This window comes from Aphis gossypii, chromosome 1 (assembly GCF_020184175.1).
Source record: "Aphis gossypii isolate Hap1 chromosome 1, ASM2018417v2, whole genome shotgun sequence".
NCBI classification, from domain to species: domain Eukaryota; kingdom Metazoa; phylum Arthropoda; class Insecta; order Hemiptera; family Aphididae; genus Aphis; species Aphis gossypii.
In genome coordinates, this window is record NC_065530.1 from 31065096 (window position 1) to 31082743 (window position 17648).

The 17648-nt window shown below is 28.3% G+C and overlaps 1 protein-coding gene across 3 annotated transcripts in view; it reads left to right on the forward strand.

Moving 5' to 3' along the window:
• Positions 1–17648, forward strand: part of LOC114131515 (discoidin domain-containing receptor 2-like) — a 158075-nt gene that overhangs the window by 63704 nt on the left and 76723 nt on the right. For all 3 annotated transcript variants that reach the window (XM_027996750.2, XM_027996749.2, XM_027996751.2), the window contains one exon: positions 17169–17274. In XM_027996750.2, coding sequence (XP_027852551.2) covers positions 17169–17274 — 106 coding nt within the window. The remainder of the gene's footprint in view (positions 1–17168; positions 17275–17648) is intronic.

Sequence of the window (17648 nt, forward strand, 5' to 3'; positions counted from 1 at the left end):
TTTTGTATTATACTGTAAATTGTAATATACGATGAAATGTATAATATATACGATCATATATAGTATGAATATGTTGATGGTCAACTTAAATCTAATAATATTTCAATAAATAATTTTCATATATTTTATAGATAAGTAGCAAGTATGTATTTTATAAATTAACTAATAATACACTTGAAACATTTTAAAAAAATATTAAAGTATATAATTCACTAACCATTTAACAAAAATAAATAATATCATATACATAATTTATTATTATTATTACTTATTTATTCGTAATTTTTAGTCAAATAGCAAATTCAAAAACTGATTTAAGTGTATTAAGTACTTATTATATATCGTTTGTAATACAGACAAACGATACCTTTGAGAATTCTATAAGCTTAATTTACCTTATTTTATGACCCATTGTGAGTGCTTATAATAATGTAAATTTTCATTTTGAACAAATCTATATTATGTTTGTTATGTAAATGTTAGCAAAATAGTCATGAATATGTTTTTACTAATTGTCATGAACATTTTATTTTATCATATAACTCTCAATTTTTATCAGTATAATTGTTTCGAATAAATGTCACATTATCATATTATCAGACAACCAAAAATAAAAAGTTATATGTGATAACTTATGAGTTATAATTAAAATAGTGGAGATAATATACTTAATACTCATATAAAATTATTTTTGATACTGCTTTTATAATTTATATTTCATAAAATAAGGTATATGGAATTTGTATTAGAAAACTCTGTAACTCACTAGGATAATTTCTAGTAAAAATTCTGTTTAGTTTTCACAAAATTATTCGACAATAAATTATATTCACATATCTAATTTTTTTGAATAGTAGTTTATATTTGTGTTATATATTTTTATTTAATACAATTATTTTGCGAATACATAAAATTATAAAAATCTAATTTTTTTTTTTTTTAAATAATTTATTGTTTATACATTTTAAACTTGTATTTGAAAATTTTCCTAATTAATTATTTCCAATATTTCACGTAAATTCATTTTAATTCATGAACACTGAACGTAATTGTTTGACATTTCAATCGAACTGTTCAGGATATGTATAGATTGAAACGTTTTAGCCGACCATATAAATTACTATCAATAATGACTATAGGCGCCTTTAATAAAAATAAATAAATTATATATACTATACTAAGAATAGACTGCAATTATTATTAATGCAAAACGTGCTAGAGGCCAACAGAACATCGACATCGCGATTTACAAAGTGAATAAATTGTAGATCAAATTTACGGAAGTCTAATGTGTACCATTAACCCAGTGAAAGTTCATTAAACGGTAATGGCACGTAATGGTGGCAGAGGTAAACGCGCCTTGCAGTGGCTGCAGGGTAAAGTGTAGTTTCTCGACGTTTACGGTTTACATAACAAATGCGTTCTGTGTTTTCACCCAGCAAATGTGAGAGTAAAACAGTTTTAAGTTTTTGACCGGTTTTTTAGTTGTGAGATGAGGTTAAGTGGTAGCAATGAAAATTGTTGTCCAAACATAAACTTGCATACCGTTCAAGTTACCAAAAACCTTTAACTTTACTCGGTCGATAAAACAATATATATATATTATATATACATATCAAACATTTAACAACAGCTTAACATTTTTTTTATTTAGAAAATCACCCCTAGTTTTTTTAATTAAGAATTTAAATGACTAATATTAGTACGGTCGATTCGTCAGAATTTATAATATTAAATGCAATATATTTTTGAAACTGTACCAACGATAAATTATTATTGAATTACCTAATATTAGTTTGGTAAAATACTTCTTTTTGTACAAAAAAACAGTACCTAATTGTTATAATTATGTAATAATTACAAATAATAAATAAATGTATGGGTGAAAAAAAATGATTGTTGCTCGCATAGCTGTCTTTTCGATTATCCGTCAAAGCTCTTGTAGCGAGACTGATGGTTAATCGAGGTTCAACTGTATTTAGGCTTTGTTTTGACTGAAATAACGTAATTATCAATGTATATAATATAATATTTATATTGAAGTTCATTATTCAAGCGCTTATTTTAAAAACAGTTTATAATTATTTACAGTTAAAAAGCGTATATCTAGTGTTATTATAATCCTGATAAAATATCCATTCATATGCTTTTACAAACTCAAATATATTTTTAAACTTGTTATACTTGTTATACGTTTTTAAAAACGAGTAATTATTGAAACGTCAATAAATAAATAATTGGAAATCGAGATAAAATAATATATATATTACCTAAAGCGGTATAGTTTTAAATACGGTGTAATCCCTGTAAATTGTATTGCTCTAGCTTTCAAGGATATTTTTTTTAAATACATTTCATATTAATCCCAGTTTGTACATTGCAAAGCATTAATCATTTTGTCGATTTGCATTTAGGAATTTAAAGTCCGGCTTTCATAAAATTGATTTAAAGTTTGAAATAAACTTTTAAATAATATCAGGATTTTGTGTTTTACATATTATTATACTTATATACTCGTTCAGGGTACGTATTTCATTATAATATATTATCAATGCATTTCCACGCAGAACTTATTCTGTTCAACGATCCAGCCGATGAATCTGAAATAGTATAAACTTGAAGTGGATTTCTTCGGGACGTCCTTACTAACTTAACTCGTAATATGAAATTATAATTGACGAGCTGCGATGCAACAGAACTGCCGTGGTCTGTATATAGACACTGAATTTTGAAGTAAGCCTACCAATATAATAAATGTGTTTATGTGCTCGGAAACTGGCGTCATTATTCAAGTATAGACTATATTTTTACATTATATATTATATATATATATATATATGTATAAATACTTATTTCGATCACGCATGAGACGTCATTGCCCGAACCTGTATAATAGTATATATACGTCAAATCCGTTCAAAAACCTAACGAAGACTCAAGTCGAAAACCTCGGTGCGAATAAAATTAATATAATATATTATTTATATAATAAAATGACAGGAACGGTTGGCCTCTTTCGTATCCCTCCCCCCCACATATACCTATATATAGCGAAATAAGCGTAGGTGAATCTTTTCGACCCTAATGCCACGGCGTGTATCCCTCTCCCCTCGCCACCACTCATCCCCGCGAACGTTGAAAAAACACCTCCTTTCGATCATTCAACGTACGATCGTAAATCGAAAAATCCGTCGGGCGTAGCAAGTTTAACGTGAGGCTATTTTTCGCAAGACGGTTGTATATGTGTAACACGGTTTATAATAATAATAATAATATGTGTACGTGTTATATTTTACTTTTTTTTGCCTTTTTCCTTTTGCCCACCAACACACATCGCATACTTGACGTACACGTTTTTGATTTATGCTACCACTGATTTTACGTAGACCTCCTACACACTAATATCAGAATTTTGATGTCGAGTGTGGCTAAAAGGAATTATTCTTCTCAACGGTCCCTTGAACTCGCGTTGATTACCCATCGGACAAAAACATTGTAATACAATAAGCGTATATGTAATTATATTACATTATGTGTGTTATATTTACCAAATATATTTTAGTTATTTCATTGTAATTCATATGGTTTTATTATATAGATGTTTGATAATTTAAATCGATACAATTTTTCACGTATGTGTTCAACGCATAAATAGTACCTACTGTTAGCGAATATCCTATATTTTAATATAATTTAATTATTTATTTGATTTATTCAAATTTGACTGTAAGTAGATCGTCTTCTTAACTTATATTCCAATCATGGCATATTTTCATTAGTATATAAGTCATGAACATAAATCCGTAGTTATGATTTAACGACCGAAACGTTATTGAAAAATCTTCACGTCTTCGGTGTAGCCGTATTAAATGGTTTCGTCTGCGTTTAACAAACGTACAGAGCTCAATTAAAATTCTCATTATAAATGTTTTTGATTTTATCTCTCGTTTGAGATCAAAAGTGGTGAACATAATTATATTTTTATTTTCATTCTCTGATTTATAGCTGTAGGTTGGTTTGACAACGTTATTATTTTTTTTAAACGATATAAACATTTTTTTACTAGAGAAGTAGTTATAGAGTGTAGTGGTTTTTCGTTTCCATCTGTATTTGGGAGATAGGAGACTTGTTTAAGTTAACAATCACCAACCCAGAGTGAGAGAGAAAGAGTTTTTGAGTTGTTAGAACTGTTCAAAATGTTTACGGTCCATGTTGTCATCACTGACACCTCATTCGGCCACTACATCTCTAAGTATAATATACTATTCTTAAAAACAAAGTTATCAAAAATAGAGTATGATTTATAATTTAGGAAAATAGGTGTATACATACACGTCAATAACATACACGCCAAATAACACGTCATGAAGTCACAAAATTTGACTTGTTTTTATAGCTAGTTTTCGTATAAATAACCATCATTTTCTAGAATTTTCACCACTTTGGCACGCAAGGTAAATAATAATACAGTCGTTTCATGAGCATCGCGAACAGCCGTTATAATATGAAAGTTATTGTATTTGTGGTACTGTCGTATATCCTAAAAAAATGCTTGTTTTAAATTTTACGTATCACATATAATACACCTACTATTGTATAGCATTATAGGTAGTATGCATTGATTTTATGTGAATATATTTTATTCGGTACTCGTTAATGTCACATATTAAATTATTCATGTTATTACCAAACTATAATAATAATCGCGTAAGCCGTAAATTCACATTTGCGTGTTACACAACTCAATCTCGACAAACCGTGTGTTTTAATGAAATTTTTGTGAAAAAAAAAATCGTATAAAGTTGGGACTATTATACGCCACAATAATAATAATCGTTGTAAAGTTTTACAACATTTATGTCGATATGGTTAACGATTTAAAATCGCGTGCTCTTTCAACGGTTTAACACTCGGTCACGTGCATATAGGTATAATAGGTATATGTTTTATCGTTCGTAAAGGTCGTATGAAGTTTAACTTAGAACAGTGAATGTTGTCAAATAATATTATATTTTAATGTGATCAACTATGTCAAACCAATAATATAATACAGTATAGGACATAGGTATACAATTGAGAAATATCCAAAAGCCATATTAATTAAATGTTCTCATTACAAAAGAGAAAACTTCCGCTAATAGGCTCAATAACAATTGCAAACCATATCTTAATTAATTTAATTGAAAAACAAATATACGGGATGATTCTTTTATCAAAAACAGTAGTTATTAAAATAATATATTAACCTTTTTGAAAATCTAAATAAAACAATATTTTTTAAATACTTTTTATTGTCATCATTAATTTGTTTATTTACTTTTTTAAATGACAATATATGATATATATTTTTAATTTCATATTCTTAAGCAAAAGTAATTTTCAGAGTATTTCAATATACATAAAAATCGAAATTCGGGAGAGTAGTTTATGAGTTATAAATATTTAAAGTTTTGATGAGCAAAGTAGTAGACCAACATTTTGTGGAGTTTTTTTCGTAGAAATCCATTCCGCTCATCAAAACTTTAAATATCTATAACTCATAAACTATTCGTTCGAATTTCGTTTTTTATAAATCGAAATACTACAAAAAATATTCCTACATAATATGAAATTAAAATATATATTATATATTATCGTGTTGTATTTCTAAAAAGTAAACTAAATATAAATTATAACGATAAAAAATATTTAAAAATATATTAAAAAAAAAAAAAATTGTTGTTTTATTTCGTTAAGAAAAATGCGCAGAAAAATATTTCCAAAAATATTTATAGATTAGGAAATAATGAGTGTTGTTCGATAAAAGAATCAACCAATAAATAAGATACTTGTACAATGAAAAGTAACAATAAAACATTTTAACATAGGTTTAGCCTGAATAAAATATAATAATATATATGTTAAATTATATACTATGTTAGTTTTAGTACTGGGTCACTAAGAAATCATTTGTGTTACGTATACTTTGAATACATAGCTTTATACATGTATAAAATATTGATTTTTTGTTGGCCTATTAATACCGTATAACCTTGTGTTTAAGTTAATATTATTATTGCAGGGATTAATATAATGTAATTTCATTAAACTAATTAAATACAAAAAAACACTAAACTGCATAACTACTAAATGATGAATAAATTTAAATTAAGTAACATTATGGATTCAACATAATAATTAATAGGTCCTAGATATAATATAGGTAAGAATAATATCAAGAAAATACAATTTTGAAACTCTTCAACTTAAGATTTTATAACTTATAGCAAACATGAAAACAGACTTCATGGCTATATAAATAAAATGTTTAATTTGCGATTCTCATATCAAAAAGTGTATAATATCATGAGTCGTGAGTACGCTGTTTGTAAAATGTATCTGTGAGTCTTGTTAATGCTATTGCATATCATTATAATGTAATCGGGCCTTTGAAGATTCTTATGTGTGTTTGTATGCTTTTCAAATCGTTAAAAATTAATTTATAAAAGAGTAATTTATTCAGATCGATAACAATAAACCGTTTTCATAAATTTGCACTTGAATGACTCCTTGAATTCACTCTAATTAAAAGAGTAATTCATTATGTATTTAAAACCATTGAATGGAATAGGTGAGGTAGATAATATTCCTATTAGCAACAAACAACAACAATGTATAAAATCGAATGATATAAAAAGTAACTAATTGGTTAAAAATGCTCGGAAAATATTTTTATTTACTTTTAATCAGAAAATAAATCATAATATTAAATTTAACGTGTATACGAAAGCGTAAAAACAGTTTTCAAAAAACGCATCATTTGTATATTGACTAAAATCGAAAAATTTCTCAACTTAGGAAAAATGGATATTTCATTATATATATTAGTGAATTTCATCTGGGGAAAATGTTATCGACATAATGTAATATAATGTACGGAATACATAATTATATCATATTACAATGATTTCAATGTATTGTTTAGACCGACAGATTATTATTTCAAACATTTTTTTTAATTCTATAAAAACTACTGCAATAAAAACACAATAAAATAATATGCGTAATACGATGTTAACATATCAATCGTGATTTTTTTTTTTTTAAGCTGTAGATTTCGATATTGAACATCACATTATTATACTATCTGTAACCATTCAGTTGATGGCGTTGATCGAGAAATAACTCCCCGCTCAGAACCCTTAGAATATAATAATAAAAAGTTGTTAGTACGATTATATAAATGTTTTATTTTTATCACCGCGGAAGAAAAATCTACATGAATCAATAGGGGAGGCCTTAAAACAACAAAATATTTCTTCGACAGATTACACGCGCTGCACCCCATAATATTACTGTATTATAATATACTATCGCATCATCGTTTTAAGACAGTGCGTCATTGCGAACCGGTGGTAAATCGTTCGAACCTATCGTCCCGTAAAATAAATTTACAATATTAATAATAACGACGTTATAGGCGTACGCTCATCGTACCGTCGCAGTAATACGATAAAATTATAATAATCGCACCAGTCCGCTGTCGCGGTGTGCACGGTCGACGGGCCACAAAGAAATGCTACCGCCATCGTTCAAAATAAATATTCATCGACGGCGGCGATCGGCATAATAATATTACCATCACAATATTGTACACGAGCCGGAGCGACCGTACTATACATAATATAATATTATAAAACGCCTCCGGCAAACAGCTATCAGCGCAGTACCGCCACCGTTGTCGCCGATATCGTAATTCCATTATTATTATGATTATGATTACGACTGTTATATTATTATTGTCATTATCTTCATAGCCGCCGTCGACATAATATATGCATATTAACGCGTGATAGGAGAGGTCCGCAAAATCAAAACCCCGAAAAGAGTTTACGCCGCTCTCGGAGACGGGACGTTATTATTATTATTATTATTATTATTATTTATTATTATATAGTCGGGCGCGAACGACGTCGACGGGATTTGAATTTAAATCGAGCGCGCCGACAACGACACCCGCCGACACGCGAGTCGGGTGTAAAAGAACAACAAGACCAAAAATCACCACCCGTCACCACCGCGCCGGCCTATCCGCCGCCCGCACACCCGTCGCCTGTCGACCACTATTGGATTCTGCCGGAGGGCGGACGTCCGTATACATAGCTATGTATGCAAATCCTCGGGATTAATTATTCATAAAGGAAATTAGAACGTAGTTTACAAACGCGAATGGCAAACCGGTGCGTAATAATATATACGTATAAATATGTGCGGCACACACCTCGATTCCAGTATACCCGGTAACGTGGACAATCCGAGCACCCGCAGGTTACCACTCGTCCGGTTGTTTTTCTGTACGTCCTGCGCGAATTAGCTTCGATTCGTCCCGACGTTGTCTACGGATGAAATGAGTATCGGCATATTACACCGCTATATTTTTTATTATTATTATTATTATTATATGTTAATCACACGTGATAATAACGAATATAATAATATATGAGCCGCGCGAGAGTAGATTTGTGAATTTTTCCGATCGAGATTGACGCATAATTTGTTTTTCAATAATATTATACGTAATTGTACGCTCGTCGTTATAATATCAAACTTTGAAAACGATGGTCGACTATCTCTGTTCTTACCACCACTATAATAACCGTAATTATAAGTTTTCAAAATCGTTGAACGACATGATTTTTTGTTATTATCTTATCTGGTTAATTTTTATCAAAATAAATATTACAATAGATTATGAATATTAGGTACCTAATTTTAATCGTGATATCGAATCTTGAGATAATATTTTCCACCAAGTACCTATAGTCGTTTTTGAAAAAAACTCTTTATGCGAATTTCACAAGCGCGTTTATATATCATATTATGTATAATACAATCTATATATTTATATTATGTATTACAATATATAATGATGTAGAGATTGAAAAATAAAATACCAGGAAATACGCCCGCGAGTTTACCTATTATTCCGTCATTGAAAACTATTAGATTTCATTTTCCGACATAGCTTCCGGCGATGATGTTATACCACGAGCTGTTGTGCATGGGCGCGTACGCCCGTATATGTGTGCGTGTATATATACAGAGGGATTTACCAACGTACTCGCTTTCCTTGTTCTTCTTCAAAAGCGAAGTTACTCAAAATTTGATTTTTGAAATTTTTAAAGACCTTATTTTTAAATTCTTGAGATTTCTCTTATTTAGTGGATATTTTTTTCTGAAAATGTTTTAAAATAAATATTCGAACATACAGTTCTTCAGTTATTTGACTTTGAGTAGGTACTTAAAAAAAAGGTTTATGATAATGGATTTGGAAAATATGAGGACTATAATTTGAAAGTTCAGTGATAATTATTCATCTATCAACATTAACGATTTCTAAAACCATTCTTATAAGCTATTATCCTTAGCTAGTATAAATATTTTAATAACTGAGAAACTACTCAATCAAATTATTTTATAGGTTTTTAAATCAAAAATGTTCAAAAAAAAATTATCCACTTAATAATTTACAACAAAAAAGAGACGGTATAAGTTTGTTTGAAAAACAAAAGTTTATATCGCCACAGGACACTCTTTAAGTAGTATTTATTTGTTTAAAAATTTAAAAATATTATGGTCTTTAGGTTCCTACTTTAGTATATTATGTATTTATGTACATTCATAAACTAAGATTCAGAATTTGAATGAAATTATTACTAAAGAGAAAAATAGAGATACGTGAGCATACTATTGGCGAATCACTCTGTATATAACATTACCATCACGTGCGCCCCTCGTCGTATCGACACACGCTAAACATAAATAGCCAATGACTTTTGATCAAAAACCACATTTCGCCTCGAAACGGTCCATTTGATTTCAATACACTCACCGTGTGTGTATTTATTTTCACTACACCTTTGTACGAAATAATATATATATATAGTATAAAAGACTTTTTACGCGGTCCGGTGGGAGTTCTGTTAAAGAATTTCACTCTTTCTCCCTCTCTCTTTTTTATACTCCCTCTATGTACATCTCTTGATAAATGTATTGTCACGTATATTAAAGCTCTTGCGTATGGTTTCATTTTGTCGTTAATGTTCGGCATCGTTTTTGTTGAAACTGTGCTTTTATATAAATATACGCTGACCACGAATAATTTGTATCGATTTTGTGCGTTATAGATGTTGATTAGTTTTTTACATTAAATCGTAGAATATATGTTAAATTTAAATATAATTAAGTAAAAATTAGTGTAAACTGTTATACGAGTACTTAGAATTTGTGAGAGTTGTGTGGTTCTCAGGCACTTCCTAATTTATGTTTTGAGCGAGCAAAGTGGTAAATTTAAAAATGAACGATGTTAGTTTTTCGAATTTTCTGCACGTTGCGTAAATGTTTTAAATGAGTTATGCAATTCTTTGGTTTTGGTGAATTAAATACATTTTTTAAAATGAACGAGCCAAACTTGAGGTAAATTTAATTCATAATTTTAAAACGTTTAACGTTATTCATAAATACATAATTTATTTGATTTTTGAGAATTTTGTGCATAATTTAGCTGATAGTTCCTACAACTTTCAAACCCCGTTATTATCATAATTAATTCTTAAATATTTTTAAATCAGACTACTCTCGTATACATTTATGTAAATAAAACTTAAATTCTACTTAATTATATGATTTTTTATATCTAAAAAATAAATAAATAATTATTTGTATTCTCTTTTTCCTAGTACCTTCATAACTTGTATTTTTTAATTTTATTATGTATGATAGGTACCGCTATACGTTATTTATAATATAAATATTTAAGTATTTTTATTTTTAATCCAACAACGTTTCTAGGAAACCTTAAAAAGGTCAACCGTGCATAATATTAAACACTGTGAAACATTAGCAACATTCGGGTAATTAAAAATATATAAAATGCTAATTAATCTGACCATGTCATGTTGTACTAAGCATTATAATATGCAATGGCATTATTAAGTCGTAATAATGGAAATAAGAAAATCATTATCACGTACAAATGAATTTATTGTTCAATAACACGTATGCGTGAGTTTAGTATACAAAATGCACAAGTAGAATAACATGACGCCAAAAACGAAAAAATAAAATAACAAATATTATTGATAATAAACAACCATTATACTATTATTCCATATCTAGGGCAAAGTTTGATTGTCAATTGAAGTAAATTTAAACGATTCGTGACGTATATACAAAAACCATAATATACCTAAAACCTTCGTTTATTCACCTTCGTATATATGTATTATATGTCTATATATTTTATATTTATTGGCATTCGGCAAACTTTTCAAATAAAGACCTCGAGTTGGCACCATAATATTATTGCTTTTTGAAATTACTTGATGATAATAGTAATATTATAATATGACATTTTAAACGATCGATAGCGTTGCGTTGACAAACATTTAATCATTCATAAATAATTACATCGGTAACCCCAAATATCAATGTATATAATAATGTTGCTCTTTTTAAACACGGCTTACGGCTTACAAACCCCTATTATTATTATTAGTTATTGCACAAAAAAAAAGGCAGTTAAATATATTCTAATATCTTGTAACTTATCAAAAATTTAAAACCATCAATTCATCGTAGACTGCTTTGTAAACCCTCCAGGGTTAACGTTTTTATTTTCTATGTCCATTTACACGTTGGTGTCATATAAGTATTTTAATAATTGATACCAAAATGTTTGAACACCATTTATAAAGTATTACCAGCATATATTATAGGTATTATTTAATAAAATTTTTTTCTATAATTTTTTAACCAATTATATTTAGCAAGATAAATTCAATTTCATAACAAATCGTGTATTATTTGTAATCGGTAATTAGTAAAAAAAGACATTATCATTTGTTATCAAAAAAACAAGTTAAAATAGAATTATTATATTTTCTATATTTTAATATTTTTCGATTATCAGACTTGATTAGTTTTCTTCTTGATACTTGTATAGAAATTAATAATTTCAAATTATTACAAACCACTATTGTATATAGAACAGCAGCTATTCCACCTGATCTCTAGTCGTTATGGTAAACGTTTATGATAGTAGAATGTACCTATAATACATAATATTATACTATCTATGATACGTATAGTGTACATATATTTTTGAAATCGTGTTTACAAAAATAAACGTATACAACTTACATAGAACATATATGGGTACAAACAACACCATTGTACTATATACAAATCACAATCAATATATTTCCGTTATATATTCTCTTGGTACTTGGTAGTTGGCCAATACTCTCAAAAATTGTCGACTTTTCGGACTACGACAAAAATTTATTTTAAAAGTAAGATGTGTGTGTATATATATATATATATATATATATATATATATATATATATATAAATATATTATATTAAAAAACATTTGGTGGCCAAAGAAGGCGTTAAAAAAAATGGCGGAATGTACATCTTATCCACAAAAAAACTACACTCTTGATTTACTATAATGTATTATATAGTAACCCATTGGGTTGGTTATTGCGCGAACAGTATGAATAAACAAAAACTAATAGAATACTGCACATTTGTAAGTATTGTAATAATACTGACGGTGACACATGTTTGTGAAAACAATTCTCTATTTTCAAAGAACCACATCAACCCGTCGTTTTCAGATGTTATTAATTATACATTATTGGGTGTATATAATAATAAATAGTTAATGGTCTTATTGCTCTTACATCAAATAGTTTTATATTTATAACTGCGAAATTGTTTACCATATTTACCTACCATAAAAGAGCATATGCATCCGTCGAGTAAAAGGCAGTAATGATTATTTTCATGAAATAATCACAATTTTAATTGGTTACGTCTGATGTTCTAGAATATTAAACGTAGAATCAAATGTTAAATCCTTTGATATTAACTATAATAACACACTAAATTAGGTTATTCGTTCCAATTAAATAGTAAATACGAATAAAAAATATAATATATTATCGTGAGAGAAAATAAACTTATTGAAATTGAATAAATTACCATATTATGAAAATATTATAATATAGATTTATAAATAAGTTTAAATTAAATATATATACATAATTGAGAAACATTTTGTAATTCAGAATCCATTTTACATTCATATTTAATGACATGAAATAATAATATTTTAGTTGAAATGTATAGAATAAATAATAATTATTGAAACTATCGTAAAAAAGTTAAAAAAAAAAAATTCTGTATACGACGTGCAGAAACTTTTTACATAATGAGCCACTATATACAGTGTACATTGTACAATAATATAATAATCTATAGTGTTGTAGCCAATTTATAAAATAGCGAAAATAGCATCGTAAATAAATTATAACGGTTTGGACATTTCCGTGAGTAAGTGATGAACAGGAAACATTATTTTCAAAGAGTCGAGTACGAAGGGTGGTTCTTATAATACGTGCGTGGAATGTTACTCGTAGCTGCACCTTAATTTTTGATAAGAAATCTAAGACCAGCAGCAAACTACAGGGATTCTATAAATATTTTTACGTGGAATCGTTCTTAAACCTTATCGTTTATATAAAATATAGTATAGTCGCCTACATGGATATGTTCCCCGTTAAAAAAAAAAAAAAAAAACATGAAAATAAATAAAGAAAAGTGCCGTGCCACGTTCCTCTCTATACGCGTGCGACCGTTGTAAATCACATACAGACCTATACAATATTATATACGTACAAGTGTAGTAGGTATTTTTGTTTTTACGAATCGTATAATTTTACGACTTTTTCCTCTTCCTCTCGCTGCAGCGTGACGTGATTTGGAGGGTAGTTTGGGGTGCCTGGTGTATGTGTATATTGTATAATATATATAAATTCATAATACATATATATATGTATAATCGGACCTCCAAACGAGAGTAGGTTTGTGACATGCAACTAAAAAACGACACGCAAGGCATAGTCTATAAAGTATATAGAACTATACTTCCCTATCCATAGTAAATTATTATTACTATTATTATTATTATACACGATATGATATGGCTCTAAAGCAGCATAGTGTGTGTGTGTAGAGAGATGTATTTTTTTCACCCTCCGACCGTACCGTACGGTTTACAATCCATTTATTTCGCCATGTATAATCACCTTGAGCCATAGAACATGGTGCATATTTTATAGTCGAGTTATGCGCTTACACCGGTAACTTAAATGTTAACAGTTTGTGTACCTATCCTATATATAAATATATATTTATTGTTTGTATGTTTGCGCACATTGTTTGTTTCTAGCCAATAAAGTGTAATAGAACTAAAGAAATTTAAATAGAAAATTCCCCGATGCACACATCATGATAACTATTATTTTTTATATAATTTGAAGTAAGGATGCGTATTGTTTACCGGATAAGTCAACATTTACTACGTATTGTATGTAGAATACATGACATTATTATATGATATAGATAAGGTGAAAATCAAATATGAAATTATAGGGTTTAGTTCATTTTCACCACAAGTCTATTATAGCTAAACGTTAAAAAAAACAACAGAATATTGAGTTGTATTCTGTAAATTTCATGACCTAGTCGCTTTCGGCAGTCTTTAGGAACGATCGATTAGGTGACATTAAAATTATGGGTCCCAGATGTACTATATTTCATAGTAGAAACGCTATTATATAAAGTACCTTCCACAACGAAGCCGTCAAAAAAATTGTTGTAAAACTGTAAAGAACGCGTTTACTAACGGTTTGAATAAAAAAAGAAAACTTTGTAAAAAATTATCCGTTATATTTTATTTTAATTTTTAAGTAATACGCGAGACCAATATTGAGGATGGTAATTATTCAATCAATTTTGATGCTTTGAATGAAAGCTTTTATGTAGAAATGACGTCGTTATAATATCTTTATAAGTTTATCAAATATAGGTACCATTAATTATTAGCGACAAACGATTATTTAATTTATAAATTTTAACAATACTCTTACGGAAATAGTACATCCGCACAAATCAATTTCATCACAAAACCATCCATACAAAATGATGTACCTACTTGATATTTACATCAAAACTCGGAAAAAAAATATAACTTCACCGCTATAGTGTAATTAATAATTTCTCATTGAATTCAAAGGATTTAAAAAGTTTATGCCAAGACAGGGTAATTAAAAAACAATAGAAATTATAATAGGTTTTACCCCTGAAAAAATGTTCAGCGAACTCCCAAGAAACGTGAAGTTTAATTTATTCGGTCTTATGATAAAGGACCAGTGGTAAAGGACAATAGCGAATAACTAGCGGTGGAAACGAATATTTGTTTTTCCCCTTGAAATTACCAACACAAAGAGGATCATTATACGTTCGAGACCTTACAAGATTTCGAAGCATTTTCACTCATAACCACGTAGATAGCCGAGTGGCATTCCTTCGAACATGGCAGACAAAACACTTCATCGCAGTGCAGTCTGCAAGATGTCTACCTTGACGCGTTTGATGACGTTCTCGATGCCCGAAACTTTTCAAAGCCGCGTAATTATTCAAACAACACGACTTTAAACTTGGACTGTAGTTTTGCTCCAATCAAAATCCCTCTCTCACAGCCCTACTATGTATAATAATAGTTGTTAATGATATAAAAGTAGGGAAACTAAAACAGAAATCCTAATATTTACCAAACCCACTAAGATAATTGCTGATTTATTGAAGTGATTCGAATCCATCAAATACTTACTTAGTTAAAACCGTATTTTGATTTGTTGGTTTACTAATTATTTTGTAGAAATGATTACAATTAATATGATATGATCATCAGAAAACAAGTATAATACTAATTAAAACATAATAATAATTCAATATTGAAATTTTTCTTTTATCGTCCGTCAACAATAAACTCCTTATTTAAATATTATCCAACTATTAAATTATGATTCTATTGGTGTTTTCGTCAATCTAAAAACAATATGTACTACCCACAATTTAATGAAAAAGAATAAATAACTATAAATACTATTGACGAATTATAATTTTTTTTTATTGGAAACGTAAATTTTTAATTTCATAGTCCTTAGCGTATTATTTTTTTAAATATTTCATTAGGCAAGAATTTCAAACTATTGGATATTAGTTTTAAAACATATTTAAAGAATATACAATATGAGTAAAGTTGTACAGTAGTACTTATACTCCTTAAAATACTTTAATTATTTATTAGTTATAATTAATTAATTGAGACCTAATTTATGTGTAAAGAATTACATACTCTAAGAATATATTTTACTTTGGAATATAAAATTAAAAATCTATTTTGTTTATCAAAAAAGTAAAAAATGATAATAATTAATAGCAATAAATTATTGAGAAAAATATAACTTTTTTCAAAATGGTTGATTTCCTGCTAAACCAAATCAAGGAAAAATAAGAATAATAAATAAATAATTAAAATTAAGAATAAATTATTATAAATTTTTGAAGTAATAAATGTAGAATTTTAAATGAATTGTCTTGTATATTGGGTATACAACACTTATGATATTTTTCAATGTTACTAATCTAAATTAAATATTAAATCCAAATGTTTTACATATATTATGTACTTGTAGTTCAATTTCTATACAAAATATACAAACATCGTCTATGAAATTCAATCACATACAAATATGAATATTGTATATAATATTTATATAAGAAAAATATTATATAAATTGTATTTTAATATTATTATATGTTTAAGCATACATATGTTGTAAAATATGAAAACAAACTTAGTGAACAATATGAAACTTAATAAACAGTGAACGACATTTCTATCATTCGACGTTTATAAATGATGAGCATTAGTTTATATTAAATTTTTAAAAAAATCATCTGTGTTTCTTATTTGCTCACTGTCGTCTGCGCCACGAAGTTGTAAAAACTTTTTTGACGAACATTTTTCTAGTGAACTCTTGTCTTTCGGGTCGAGTCGGGCCATTACCAGAATTCGCAAGTTATGTTTACATTGTTTACGAAATTAAAAGTTTATTTTTTTCCAGACTGTTATTCTTATACACGCCATGTGAAAGTTACATGTAGTTCTCTTAGACATGACGTGATTTGATAGGCCGCATCTTGTAAATCTGCAAAAAACTTTAAAAACGATTATTAATCATTTTTTGTTTGTTTTGTTTTTATTCTTACAGGAGAATGCGATGAAGCTCTTGGTATGGAATCCGGCGCTATTCCAGATTCGGCGATCACGGCTAGTTCGTCGTACAATGTGCCAAATGTCGGACCGAGCAACGGAAGGTAGGAACATCTAATGTTATTTTTATCTATAATAGTTACCAAAATAATCAGACCTTAATAGCCCTTGTTCGAGTTTATCCGAAACGGCGTAGCATATGTTATTTATAACAAAAATGTCTGAACCATTAATTTCACTGCGCAGTTATTTACAAAAAAAAAAAAAAAAAAATGTGTACACACGTCAAGACGGTAGATAACTTATTTGAACCCATTGCTACTGTGCACAGTATAATATATACATATAAGGTAGTCGATGTACACGTGGGTCTATAAACCTAACGATATATGTGAATGGATGGGAGTTATACTGTACAGTATTAGATTGATCACTCTGAGAGTACCTTCGAAACGAGTGATAATAGATACGTATATAT